Below are 14,445 nucleotides of genomic sequence, written 5' to 3'. Positions count from 1 at the left end.
AGACGCCGCGTCTCGGTGCGTAGCAGCAGCCAGCCCTGCCCTTGGAGCCCTAAAGAGACGCTTACTCGCAAGTAAGCTGCAATCGTTTCAAGGCCGCTTGTTCAGCGCCTGAAGCCCACTGAAATGAAATGTGCTATGGATTGTGCCCCTGGGAAGCTAAGCGCAGCGGCTGCCCCCCCTTGCCTCTTTTTCCAGCTCCCTCCCCCCCATGCCACTTCTCCAGCCCGCCACAAGGTCTGAGGGACAGTGGACCAGCCTGTGACCAAAAGGAGAACATGCAACAGCAGTTTTTAAGATTTCTTATTATAGCAAATGTGGATCACGGAGCTTCATTTTATGCAAAGCAGATTGGAACCCTCCACACAGAATGGCATGTCACGGTTTGTAAACACATGTACAGTGGAACCTCGGGTAATCCGTGACGGAGGCAATGTCTGCAACCCGCAGCGTTCGCATCCTGAAGGGTAATTCCATAACCCGAAAAAACGTAACCTGAAGCGTCAGTAACATGAGGTATGACTGTAGATGATGTTGAGGCCTGTAGACATCCTGGGCAGCCCAGGATCAAAAAAAGAAGAGGGCCCTGAGCTTGACAGGCGCAGCAGAGAGCCAGAGAGGCGTAGGCAGTGAGGTGGTCAAGGCTGGTGGACCATCCTGGCTCCAACCCTGAGCAGGGTCCGGAAGAGGCAGAGCCTCACAACCAAGTGGGATCAGGGCGCTCGGGGGTGTGTGTGCAGGATCCCTCGCCAGTCCAGCCACAGCGCCCAACTGCCAGGAAGGCCAAGGGGCGGGGGGGCAGCCAGGAGCAGCAGCTGTCCAGCACACCCTCTTCCCCGCCCTGCGGGATGCAGTGGGTGTGGACCACCCGGGGTGTAATCACTGAGGGGGGTGACAAAATGGCAAAAATATGTGTGTTTTTATAAAACAAGGGTGCCCGGCAACCCTAAAATAACTCCCTCACCCCCTTCCAAAGTGAGGCATTGGGCCTGCATCTCTCCTGAGGGGGAGGTGGCAGGCGGACTGCCTGCAGTCTCTGAGCGGCTTTTTCGAGCAGCATGGGGCTTGGTCTGCCCACCACCTCAGCCGCCCTACAGCTGAGGGGGAAGCTGCGGAGGGGCTCCATGCAGTGCACCCTCCCTTGGCTCGCTCCGCCCCCAGTTGCAAGATGCTCCCCTCCTGGGGTCTCCAGTAACTGGCCTTTGGAAGCATCTCTGGCTCTGACCGTGGAGGCAGAACAGAGCCAGCAGGGCTAGTGGGCACCAATAGCCTTATCCTTCTTCATGAATTTGTCCTCTTTTAAAGCCATCCACATTGGTGGCCATCCCTGCCTGCTGTGGGAGGGAGTTCCACAGTTTATCAAAAGAAAACTATGTGCTGCGTGAAGGACTTTCTTTTATCCATCCAGACTCTCTTGACATTCAGTTTCATTGGATGTGGCCCCAAGTTCTAGTGTCAGGAGAGAGAGAAACCTTTCTTTGTCCACTCTCATGTCATGCAAAATTTTGTAAACTTCTGGGGTCCTGATGGCTCAAATCTCCCAGACTTGGTGGGCTCAGGAGATTTTGGGGGTGGCACTTTGACCCCACCCCTATGAGAATCTTAATTCAATTGGAAGGCAAGCAGGTCAGACCACCTCCAGACCTTTATTTCCCTTTCCCCCCTTTTTTTCTTTTTTCCGCCTCCATTCCATTTTAGATTAAGCATTTCTTTTATTTCAGTGTATTATAAAAATATACTATGTATTGGGTATGAACTTTTGCATATCCGTGTGTGTGTGTGTGTGTGTGTGTGTGTGTGTGTGTGACAAAAAACTCCTAAGAGACATGATGGATGGAGCTTGGGCTGATGTGAGTGCAAGGGCAAAACTGGATGAACCAATGCTAAGTACTGGCAGCCTTGCATTATGGCCTTTTTTGGCACAAGGTGAAGACTTTGATTTTCCCATGTGTTTTAAGATCACTTGTGTCTTGATGGTGATATGACCTAAGGATCTAGCAGGAACCACCTTTGCTCCCAGTGAACAAGCCATAGGAACATTCAAAGCTGCCTTAGAGTGTGCCAGATTCACTTAGCCCGTCGCTGTGTCCACTCTCTGTGGCCATCCCCAGCCCTGTGAACACCTGAGGTCCTTTTTAACTAAAGCAGTGGAGGACTGAACAGGGGACCTGCTGCCTACAAAGTTCTGCCATCAAGTGACAAACGAGGGGAGACACAGCAAAGAGCAGAAGCCTTGGAGGCTCAGAACTTTATTGAGAACATTAGGCTTTATTTTTATTTAGACAGCAAAACACAGCCTTTTGCCAGCACTTCAGGGAGGGGAGGGTCTCATTTCTGTTTCTTCTCCTTGACGAATGTGACTCGCTATTACTTTAGCTTTCCTCAAAGCAGCCTCTTTTGTGCCATTGCTGGTCCCGGATGCGCCGCACTGACTGGATCAAAGGTTGGCTGGCATCCCACTCATTCCAGTGGCAGTACTCACCCTTCTCAAAGACGTACTGGCGGCCACGATACCCGGGATACTCATATCCCACCCATCTATGGAGACAGAGGGGCAAGAGAAGGAGGACCTATCAGTATAGGCTCAGCCAGGCATCCTTCCCAACACAGCTCATCGCAGTAACAACTCATTTCCAAAGATCCAAACTACTCATTGAAGCCAGAACTACTCATTGAAGCCAGAACTACTGCCTTTGGGCTCTCAACAGTTCCTCTCCGAAGACAATTTACAAAATGAAATTTTCATTTACATAATAAGATTCAACAAAACAGAGCTATATGGTAGGTTAGGTATGAAAGTTGAAAAAACTTGGTGTAAAATATGAAAAGGATACACACACACACACACACACACGAAGCCTCTTTTGGGAAGTAGTTCCACAATTAGGGTATTACAGCTGAAAAGGTCTTCTCCTGTATCCCAACGAAATGTACTTCTCCTGGTGGAAGAACCTGGATCAAAGGTCCCAAGGTAAATGTGGTGGGCTGTCAGGTTCATATGGAAGAAGGCCATGTCCCAAACAGTTTACGGCACACTTCCCCAAGCTGGTGAATATTGGACTACAGTTCCCATCATCCCTGGTCATCAGTTATGCTGGCTGGGACTGATGGGAAATGGAGTCATGAGAGTAGCCGTGATTTATGTTAGGGGGGCAAACCTCCATTAGTTATGTATTTTTATTGATTTACCTGATCTGGGGGGCAGTCCCCCCTGCCCCCTGGCTACACCCATGAATGGAGTCCAGCAATGTCTGTTGGGCACTAGCTTGGAGAAAGAATGGTTTCCCTTAAAAGGGAGTTAGCAACATCTTGAATTGGGTCCTGAAATTAATTAGACGTCAGCACAAGTACCAGGAAGATAAGATCATCTCACACCAGTTTTAATTTCCATGTGCCGTTCAAAGGCAAATTCAGGCAGAATGTGTGTTAGAATTAGTTCACAGAATTAGTTCAAAAATCTCTGAACTATGCATAAAGGTAGTTCCCATGATTTCTGGTTGAACTAAACTAGGTTTGTTTCTAGTTTATCTTCAATTTCATTTCCTTACACACTTTTTTACTCTCTAAGTTCGTAATTGTTGAGGGAAATGAACTTATTGAGTCACGTTCCACTGTCTGTGTGGTTCAATGTCTTCTGAAGTATATGTCACACCAGTACAGTAGCTGCTGACATCCTGAATGCTGAATTCCCTCCCACCCCGGAGGATCATTTAGATGAATTTAACAACATCAGCAGAGCCTACTGGATCCAAAGAGAGCCATCTAGTACAGCATCCTGTTCTCACAGTGGCCACCTAGATGCACTAAAGGGGAGAATCCCTCAACCAGGAGCTTCTAGCAACTGGTATTTAGAAGCATTACGTGAACTCCATTTTTTCTCGAGAAAGACAGATGCCAACAACTTGAACTAAACTGGTTGCTGAACCACTTTGTTTTGTAAAGGGACAAACATGAACTGGAATTACTTTCTGTTGTGGCATGTCAAGCATGATCTAGTATTAGTTCCTTTCAAAAATGAACTTCCCAAACTCTGGTTACAATAATATAAGCTGGATTGGAGCCTGCCCTCTGCCCCCTTCCTGTGGGCTGCTATTTGCATTGGTGGGGGGCATGATTTTAAGGACATCCTCAAACTCTATTTATTTTAAAACCCAATCCTTGATTATGCTTGCATATCCTTCAGTTTTGAGCAACACATTCCAGGTCTCTGAGATTTGTTTGTGATGCAGGCTCTAATTAATTTGCTTACTATGTTTTTTTTTGGGGGGGTTATTTTTAGTTCATTTAAGCCACCACAAAGGCCATCTGACTGGAAAAAAGCAGGATATAAATGCTACAAAGGAATTCATTCATTTATAGATTGCTCACCCATCAGTGTCCTCTGGGTGAATTACATCTCAGTACAGTACTGGTCAAATAGTCCTTCAAGATGCTTTCCTGGGCATTTTATGGCCACCTGTGCTGCTTGTTACAGTTTTCAACTCATAGACTCACAGAATCATGGAGCTGTAGGGTTGCAAGGGACCCCAATGGCCCTATAAGCTAGGGTTACTAGAAGTCCCCGTTTCCCTGGGATAGTCCCCGCATTTGCGAATAATGTCCCTGGATTTCATCTAATATCCCCGGGAAATGCAGCAGCGGGAGTCTCAGCAGCCCAGAGCAGTTGGCTCTGGCTGGCTTCAGGAGCTGCTCAGAAATCCCCATATGATGGTAGTGCAGGGGCTCTAAGGTGCAGCTTCCAAGCTACTTCCACCTTCCCTGACCCCAGCAATTAAGCTGTGAAGGGAGGCTTCATTATGCCTACCAAAGCAGCCTCCCAACTCCTACTTGCGTGCAAGCAGGACGTGCAAGCATCTCTCAGTTAGGCATGAGGAAGCTGAGGGATCCCCGCCTCCTCCTGCTTGCACACAAGTAGGAATGGGATTGGGGCTGCTCCAATGGGAAGGGAGGCATTGCGCTGCCCCAGCCGCTGCCGCTGCTCTCGGCCCTCCTTCTCTGCCTTCCATGCCTGACCCACTGCGCACTGCTTCCCCCCCCCACCACCACTGAAGAACCAACAACTCAGGGGCTGCCCAGGCTCATGGAGAAAGAAGATAGAAGCCTCGGAGGAAGGGGAAACATCGCGGTTGAGGTCAAGGTGGCGGCCGCCCCTCTGCCACCGACATTGCTGCAGCATCAACGTCCTGAACATGTAGCATTTATTTATTTATTATTTATTTATTTATTTATAGTGTCCCCAGATTCATTTTAAAAAAATCTGGTAACCTTACTATAAGCCAAATCCCTGCAATGCAGGAATCGCAACTAAAGAATCCCTGGCAGATGGGCATCCAACATCTGTTAAAAAAAGCCTCCAGTGAAGGTTCATCACCTTCTGAGGTCATCTGTCCCACTGCTGAACAGCTCTACTGTCAGAAAGTTCTTCCTAATGTTTAGTCAGAATTTGAATCCAACTCTCTTTTCATTTTTCATTGTTCATATCACTTTTTAATTCCCTTTTTTGTGGAATGCTTTCCCCAGGGAAAAATACCAGAGACAATCCATTTTTATTTGCCCAGACCTTGTATATTATTGCTTTGCATTTTTTTCTGTTTTAATCTCATTTTATGCAGCACCTAGAGAGCATTTGTACTGGACATCTGATTAATAAAATATATAAGACCAAAATGCCCAAAGATATTCAAGCACCCACCAGCCACTCTGGTTATAAGCATGATTGTTAATAGATCTTTCTCACTGGCCATTGTCCCTCCCAGAGCCAACATTACATTCATTTATAATATTTGAAGCATTTTTACTGCCATCATCCCAAATTCTTTGGCTGGAAAAGACTATCAGAGTAGCTTACAAAGATCTATAATGAGAGACAGGTTTTAAGAGCAAGAACCACGCTAATAGTCTTGGCCCTTATTCCTCACATTTCAAATAATGCGAAGATGGAGGCCAGAGACTGGGAGAGAAAGGCAAAGAGCAAAAGGGGGCCTGGACAAGGTGTGTGGACAATTAAAATGAGATCAAGTCCTGGCAGAAACATTTATGGGGGTTGCTTCAGGAACGCCAAAATGGCTCAGGAAGTTGAAGGTTGTTCCTGAAGGAAAGTCTGTTCCAAATGTGTTTGAGCTATAGTCAGTAGCTCAGAGCCACCACTTTGGAGAACCAGCTCCTCCTTCCTGCATTTTTGGGGTTTCTGTGCCTCCTGCCTATTCTTTTCATTTTTTTGGGGGGGGGAGAGATAAGCCCACATGCCAGAATGAGCCAAAATAGGTTGAGTTCCATCATTATTTATTTCATACAATTTATATTCCACTTGATTGTAAAAAAAGAAAACCCTCAAAGTGGTTTACAACAAAGATAAAACAATAAAATTGTCTATAAGAAGAATTAATAACAATTTAAGACTAAAACAATTTAAGGCTAAAAACAATTTAAGGCTAAAAGCGGATTAAAATACTAACTTTCAACTGGGTAGGTTTGGCTAAACAAGAATGTTTTTAACAGGGCTATATCATTCTATATCGTTTTAACAGAGATATATCATTCTAAAACGTCACAGGTTTTTTTACCTTTTTATTTGTCAAAGCGGCTGTCTTCCTACTGCCGGTTGCTGGCTGCTCTGCAGTGCCCTCTGGTGTCACCTTTCAACAACTCATTAGGACATAATGTGTCCTGTGGCTGTCAAAACCATTTCTTAGCCCTTCCTTAAGGTTAAAAACCCCTGGAAAAGACCCTGATGTTGGGAAAGATTGAGGGCACAAGGAGAAGGGGACAACAGAGGACGAGATGGTGGGACAGTGTTCTTGAAGCTAGCAACATGAGTCTGACTGCGGGAGGCAGTGGAAGTGCCTGGTGTGCTCTGGTCCATGGGTTCACGAAGAGTCGGACACGACTAAACGACTAAACAACAACAAGGTTAAAAACCCTGAGTGTAGATCTGCCCCAGGTGCTAAAAAGAGTACAGTGAAGGCACCTGCCTGATGTCAATAGGAAGGGAGTTCCAGTGTGTAGGTGCTGCCACACTAAAATATCCATTTCCTACAAATGTGGAATAGATATTATGCAGCCCCTGCAAGAATGCCAGATCTGCCAATTGCAGCGGTGAAGGGGGAAAAGATATGGGGCAAGCTGGTCCCAAATTAAGGGTTTTATATATACTAATTCTAAGGAAGCTGGTTTAGGGATTTGCTCTTCCAAGAGAAGCAACCGTGCAAAGAAGCCCCCTTCTGAAGCAGAGGCACCCCTCCACCTTTCACAAGGGGCTACAGGATTTGCCTCCCCTCCCCCCGCTTCCTCCTTACATTCCATTCAGGGCCTTAATGCTGGCCACGCGGTCCTGGAAGCCATGAGCCCACAAGCTGGGGACGTCATCCTCCACGATCTCCATCTTCCTGCCCCCATAGCTGGTGTTTTCAAAGAGGTGGATTTTGTGGTCTGCACTGTCCTGCAATGGGAACAAGTGATGGGAGCTGGTGTGGAGTGGGGGTGGCTGAACCCTCTCCCCCTGCAACCACATATTCACAATGCACACAGAACACAGGTGATGAGAAGGAAGCGCTCTGCCTGAGCTCCTGGAAAGCTGTTGCCAACCAGAGTGGACAGCATGGGGCTAGAAGGATAAATATCCTGAACAAACAGGATATGATAAAGGGAGCATGAAACTGGCATACAAGGGCTGCCCAAGGCACTGGGGTGTCCTCCCCCAATGTAGTTCAGGACAATAACAGATACACATAATTTAGTCCATGGCCGCTGCCCTTTCGTGGGCAAATATCTGTGACTTACGATCAGCAGGGGGCGAATGGAGAGGAGGCTGTCACTGCAGTGGCTGTTGGACCAGGAGTCCCAGCGAGGGTAGTCGCCCTTCTCCAACACAAACTGCTCGCCACTGAATGCCTGACGCTCAAACCCGAGCCACCTGTGGGAGGAATCAAACCTATTGTTGTTCCTCAGTCAACCTGAGAAGCTTGGCGTGTAAAGAGGTTGCTCCAAATTCAGACTACATGGCTATCACAAGCCAATATTGAATTCCTGTGCAGCATTTTCTGAATACTGTATGGAAAAGCACATGAATGTGACCTTTAGGAAGTTTGTAAATAAACCATTTTTAACTTACTAAACATGTGGTCTTTTTCTATACTGGGGAAGAGGGGAACTTTGGAAGGAACTCAGAAGGGCATATCTAACAGCCCATATTTCCTCACTTTACTTTGCTGTATATTTTGTGATTTTAAATCTCTGCTGGGTTTGTCTCATCAGAGAGTACATGCCCCAAACCTGGATGTTGGCATCCAGGTTATTATTCTTTTATATCTATTTTTTCCTTGCCAGCAATAGTTAATTTGCTACCCATTGACAGAATGTCTGTGTTATCAACATGTAAATGGCCCCTGTAACACTGCCTCTAACTTTTGTGTATTAATTTCCCTCTGACCTAGACCAGCCATGTAAAGTCTTAACCTGATTTTGGGAATATGCGAAATTAATTGTTTCTGTTTTGATTTTATTTTATTTTTTGTTCTTCTCTTCCTTAGTGGGTTGTGCTTTCTATAGGTAAGGAGCCCTGGGAAGTGGGCAGTGCCACATGACACTTGGTTTTTCTGCAAGAGCCTAACAAGACTTCTAGAAGCTGTGCTGATTGTCAATAAAGAAAACACAGGTTAAAAACAGCAGTTATCAGAATCAGTACCAATTTTATCCCCATAACTCAGACAGGAAGGCTGAGGGGCCAGGTTACTTACTGCCCAGGGGTTGAGCTAGATGACCCTTTAGGTCCCTTCCAACCAGGGCTCCTTTTTTTTTTTTCAGCTGGAACTCACCAGAACTCAGTTCCGGCATATTCAGAGAGGGTGCCATTGCCATTATTATAAGAGAACAAAGGAGGTGTTTAGGTGCCAAATAGTTCTGGCATCTATTTTTCTAGAAACTCTACAATTCTATGATTCTGGAAGTGAGTTTGTGACGGGAGCAATTCCCTGATTTGTAGCTCAGCCTCTTAGCCAATTCACCTCTTGCTCTGCTTGCTCCCTTTGGGATCACCTGGGCACAGCATTTAAAGCTTTTTTTTTTTAAGGACACACAGCTGCCTGTAATTGGCTGCACAGAGCTGAGGAGGCCTAAGGGAGTTCACTGCAGCTTTGCAGCCCCCGGGCCTTTCCTGACTGGCACCCCCCCAAACCAGAACTTTGCCAGCAGTCCAGAACTAGAAAAGAGGTGCCTTCAGGGGGCAACTAGGAGCATTATACACCTCTCAAACTACTTTTACTCCTCACAAAAGCTTCTGGGATAAAACCCAAATCAAAATTGGGTGCTTTTAAAATCTAGCTTTCCTTGAGAATGCTCAGATTTCAAGACATGTGCTTCTAGCCCGGTGTGGCTCCCTGCTCTTTCCCATGCTTGGTACTCACGGGCCAGCCTCCACCTGGATGGAGCCCACTTTGTCCAACTCCTTCTCCGTCACGTTGGGGTTCTCATCCATGAGCTCACATTTCCTGCCCTGGAAATTCTCCATCTCGAAGAGGGTGACCTAGATGAGGGCACAGAAGTCAAGTGGCCCAACAGCCATCAAGGGGTAAAGAGCCTCAAAAAGGAGCATGTACTGATGGAGAAACAGTTTTGGGAGAGAAGCTATCAGCCAGCTTGTTTGCAGGGGGAGAAAAAAGCATTCCCAAATTGAGATGCCCTCCACCAAAGGTGACACAGACACCTTTAGGACAGACAAAGCTGTTTCTCTCTGTGTGGAGGAGGGAAGGCCAAAGAATGAAGACTCTCTGAATATATTTGCAGCTTCCAGCAGCTCTTATTTTTCATTTGTATTCCACCTTTCCTCCATGGAGCCTGAGGTGGTATGCATAGTCTTCCCGCTTCTCGTTTAATCCCCACAACCACCTTGTGAGATAGGCCTGGCTGAGTGGGGATTTGAACCCGGGTCTCCCTGGTACAGCACTCTAACCACTGCACCACATCACAATTAAGGCACAATTGTGGTGAAATTTGAAAGACTTTATTCAGGGACAACAAGGACACAACCACAGAGGCAGGGGGACAGTGTTCAAAAAGTAGCTTCTAACAAGGGGCCCAAGAAAGGTGCAGGAAAACTTTTGTTAAGGAAAGTTTTATAAGAAAAAAACTGCTCCTTTTCCCTTATGGGGTATCCAAGTGGGTTTCCTATCAGTTGGAGAAAATAACAGAGGCCAACCAGAGTATATACAGAAGCAAAGTGGCTAGTAAATCTGATCTTTATTAACTGTTGCAACAGGGTCCCCACTCCCCACATGCAGGAGGGAGGAGAGAACCCTGAGCAATGGAGCGTGAGTCCTTACACAGACTTTTGAAACTGCCCACCATGTAGCTCAGGACCCCCCCCCCCAAAAAAAAACACATCATACATACATCACAGAAGGAGGCGGTCTACAGCAAAAATAAATCACAGGAGGTGGTCTACAGCAGAAATCCTGTCTGCCAGGATACCTGAAAATGGTCACTGATTGCACTGATTACATTACCTGGGCATTACCTGGGCAGCCAGGCTCACCCTTATACACAAATACGCGCCCTTAAGACAGGATTTGTAAGCAAAAGACAATGGGGAGGATTTCCCATTTCCTTCCTCCTTGCAGAGAAATATTTGAGGTCAATTTGGGAGAGTCAAAATGGCTTTAGGATTGCTCTTTCAGACAAATGGTATGTATGTGTTTGCCTTGTACATTTATGAACATTTAATTTATATTTGAGACCTTAGAATTCTCATAACAAAAGCCTTAGAGAAAAGAGGTGGAAGTGGAGGGGAGGTGTGTGTCGAAGAAAGTAATAGTTCAAATATGTAGCAAGTGATGGCCAGCTCATTGAAAGACGACAAGGTCTTGAAGATATGATTGCCAGGTCTCCAGGTCTGATTTGAAGCCTCTGGGTTTGCCTGGACCCCTCCAGCTGGAGGACTTGATTCTCAGGGTGGGTGAGAGTACCTTTATCAATAAGAAAAAATATCAAGCTTCAGCTTGGCAGGGGCTGGCTGCAAATTGGGGGGGGGGCTGCCTTCCTTCACTCCCCTCTCCCAAGTAACCTCTGTTTCCTGGGCCTCCTACCATGACATCACCAGGGGCCACTCTTAGGTTTCAGGCCATCACTGGATGAAGGCAACCATCATCACCAGGCCCAGCCTGGCAGCCCAGCCCAGCCTGGCAGCCCTGATGCCACTGCAAGAACATTCATCCCCAACAGGCTGTGCATATCTGAACACAGGAGGCTCTTCAGCAGTCGGCCCAACCATTAGACACAGTGAGGCAGCTGCCTCAAGTACAGAGTGGTCAGGAGCACCCCAGGTCCTGAGATTTCAGATCTCTCTGATACCCAGATGAATTTTCCAGAGATAGGGAGCAATGCCACAGGCTCAAGAGGTCACTGGGAAGGCAGTTGAATTTAGGTATCCAAACTCTTGAAAAAGAAGAAAAGGAGCAGAAGGTGGTCTAGTATAAACCACCAGAAAGTTTACACAGACAGCCCAGAACGATGAAGTGGGCTCTAACCAGTTACGTTGTTGCAGAAACCCTTGGCTGTCTTTGCACACATGCGCAGCACATGCCCACAAACACCTCCTACCACAGCCGGCTGTTGTTGGGCAGGAAAGGAGAGGCTGGGGAAAGTGTATGTGCTGGGGAGAGGGAGAAGCTATGCGGAGCCCAGTGCTTGGGAAGCAGGGAGGGCCCGAGGAAGGGATGCACCTGTGAGCACCCATACCCTGCCCTAGACGAGTGCAATGCCCTTGAGTGCAAGGTGCAAGCAGAAGGGCTGAGGAGGTGTGTGCAACTGCCAACTGCAGGCATAGGAGTCAACTCCTAGGGGCCAAGGGGTCTTTGCCTCCCTTAAATATTTGAGGGGCTGCCCCCCCAAAGTGGATAGGCATTGCCTTTCAAATGGTGTGTGTGCACTGCATCATGTGATCAATTATGGGGACGGGGCTTACACCCCCCCAACTTTTATTCAAGTTGCCACCCCAGCTGAAAGGGCTATGGCTAGCAAGACAGTGGCCTGGCACATCCTAGCCCAGTGATATGCAGAAATGGCAACCCTGGTGAGAAGCTGGCCGCGCAGCACCCATACCCAGCTGTCATGGGAGCAAGCGTGCTGCCCCGACACCTGCCCTGATCCAGCTCACCAAGAGGTGCCACTTGGGCAGCGAGTGCTGCAGGAGACCCAACTAGTCCCCGGGGTTGGGAGAGCAAGGTTGCCGGTCAAAGTGCGAGAGGAGCCGATTACCCAGCAATCCCAATTCCAGCCTGAGTCCTAAGCTACAACGCTTGCAATGTCAGTGTTTTTGCACCCTTAAGGATTTTGCTCCTGGGACAACTGCCCCAACACTACGCCACTGGAAAAGGCCACAAACTACATGCTATGGAAAGATAATCACATCACTCCTTGCATGTTTGCTGGTACATGGAGGTCAGGCTGTGCTCAGACTTGCTCTTGGCAAGCAAAAGATTTGTTGGATAAGTCAAGAGTGCCATCTTCTGTCTAAATCTAGAACAACCAGCTTTGAAAAAAATACAGTGGTACCCCGGGCTAAGTACTTAATTCATTCCGGAGGTCCGTACTTAACCTGAAACTGTACTTAACCTGAAGCACCACTTTAGCTAATGGGGCCTCCCGCTGCTGCCGCACCACTGGAGCCTGATTTCTCTTCTCATCCTGAAGCAAATTTCTTAACCTGAAGCACTATTTCTGGGTAAGCAGAGTCTGTAACCTGAAGCGTATGTAACCTGAGGTACCACTGGTATCTGCTTCTAGTAAAACGTGCACCATGTATTGTTACATGCCCCCTATTCAATCTTTGAGCAGTGAGAGAATTCAGGAGTTCCAGGAGCTTACCTAGTTGCATTCCTTGGAATGAAGGTCAATGGAGACTGTGGCGTACAGCTTCCGGGTCATGTGGCCAGCATGACTAAGCCGCTTCTGGCAAACCAGAGCAGCGCACGGAAACGCCGTTTACCTTCCCGCCGCAGCGGTACCTATTTATCTACTTGCACTTTGATGTGCTTTCGAACTGCTAGGTTGGCAGGAGCAGGGACTGAGCAATGGGAGCTCACCCCGTCACGGGGATTCAAACCGTCAACCTTCTGATCGAAAAGTCCTAGGCTCTGTGGTTTAACCCACAGCGCCACCTGCATTGACATTATTTACACATTATTTACAACATGAGCATAAATGGATGGACTCACAGCATTAAAACCCCCAAGGATCTTGTTTCTCCATTAGTCAAGTCACAGTTTGGGATCCAGCACAGAGCAAGCAGGCCTCTGGGTCTCCAGCCTGTTTTCAGCTCAAAACTCACTCTCTCTCCTGGCTATTGTTCTCTTACTTAACAGTTAGGTGAGAGGGGTGGAGGAAAGGGCCCCATATCTGCCTGGAGGGCTCCATCATTTAGTTATTGCCCTTGCTACCATTGCATGCCATTGAGGACACTTAAGTAGCCAGCTAAGCTTCTTGTTTCACAGAGAAACTTGTCTGAACAGCTCAGCAATATAACCCTTTATTTCTACCCTCACTGGGTACAGGACCCCAAGAAGGGGCTCAGGGCATCATCCAGACTGACTCCCCAAACCTGCAACAGTATAAAATCTTCAGGGGCTTTGTGGGACAGGGAAGGGATGAATTCAACACTTGCCATACCTTGTAATTTGGCCCCATTTCCTCTGGGCTTTCCGCAGCTGCCATCTCCTCCATAGGTGTTTGTTGTTCAGTCATGGTGTCTGCAATCAAACCCTGTCCCGCCCCCATCCCCGTGCAAGTTAGAGATGGTTATTGCTCCAAGGAGGAAAATCCTCTCTGCCAAAGATTTCTGCCAGCCTTTCTGTCAGAGAGCATGAGAATGAAGATATCATCATCTGCATAAGGAGACTCCCAGTCTCCAGGGACTCTGGGAGAGTGACCTGCAAAGAACTGGCCAAAGTAAGGCAGTGGTCATTCCTACTTTATTGTCTAGCTTTAAGACCAAAAGGGCAGGAGAGCTTTGGGGAGGAACCTATTTGTGATGGAGGCAACTGTCAACTTCATTGGACTGGAGACAGGGGACACAGGGATGGAGAGTAAACACATCCCACACCCAGCTGGTCTTTTTCTCATTCCTTATTACTGGTGAAGCTGGTTGACCCTTAGGATTCCTTCCAACTCTGCAGTTCTAAGCTTCAGGGAGGCAGAGACACATGGAAGGTTCTCCTCCAAGAGTGCATGACTCAAAGCTCTGCACCTCAAGGAACTGCAGAGCAGCACACTGCATTTTTGCTGTTACAGATCAACCCTGTAAGATTCCTCTCAGCACTCTGCCCACCCACTGACCCACAATGAGTTGTAGTTCAAGACGCCACCTCATTTGCAGCTTCCTTCAGGTTTCAGTCTTGGAATTCCACTGCTGGTGTTCCAGCTCCCCACCCTCCCAAGGCCCTCCGCGACATCTCCCTG

The 14,445-nt window shown here is 47.6% G+C and overlaps 1 protein-coding gene across 1 annotated transcript; it reads right to left on the bottom strand.

Moving 5' to 3' along the window:
- Positions 1-2,219: 2,219 nt before the first annotated feature.
- Positions 2,220-14,350, bottom strand: LOC309354483 (beta-crystallin B3-like). The gene is given in 6 exon segments (XM_081884636.1): positions 2,220-2,535; positions 7,293-7,435; positions 7,777-7,909; positions 9,399-9,517; positions 13,657-13,785; positions 13,789-14,350. Coding segments are annotated over 6 exon segments (753 nt in total). The 5' UTR covers positions 13,852-14,350; the 3' UTR covers positions 2,220-2,369.
- Between the last annotated feature and the right edge of the window lie 95 nt (positions 14,351-14,445).

This window comes from Podarcis melisellensis (assembly GCF_964234715.1).
Source record: "Podarcis melisellensis genome assembly, chromosome: 13".
Taxonomy (NCBI): domain Eukaryota; kingdom Metazoa; phylum Chordata; class Lepidosauria; order Squamata; family Lacertidae; genus Podarcis; species Podarcis melisellensis.
The sequence above is the reverse complement of the archived record's forward strand: the minus strand, read 5'-3'. Positions and strand labels throughout refer to the sequence as shown.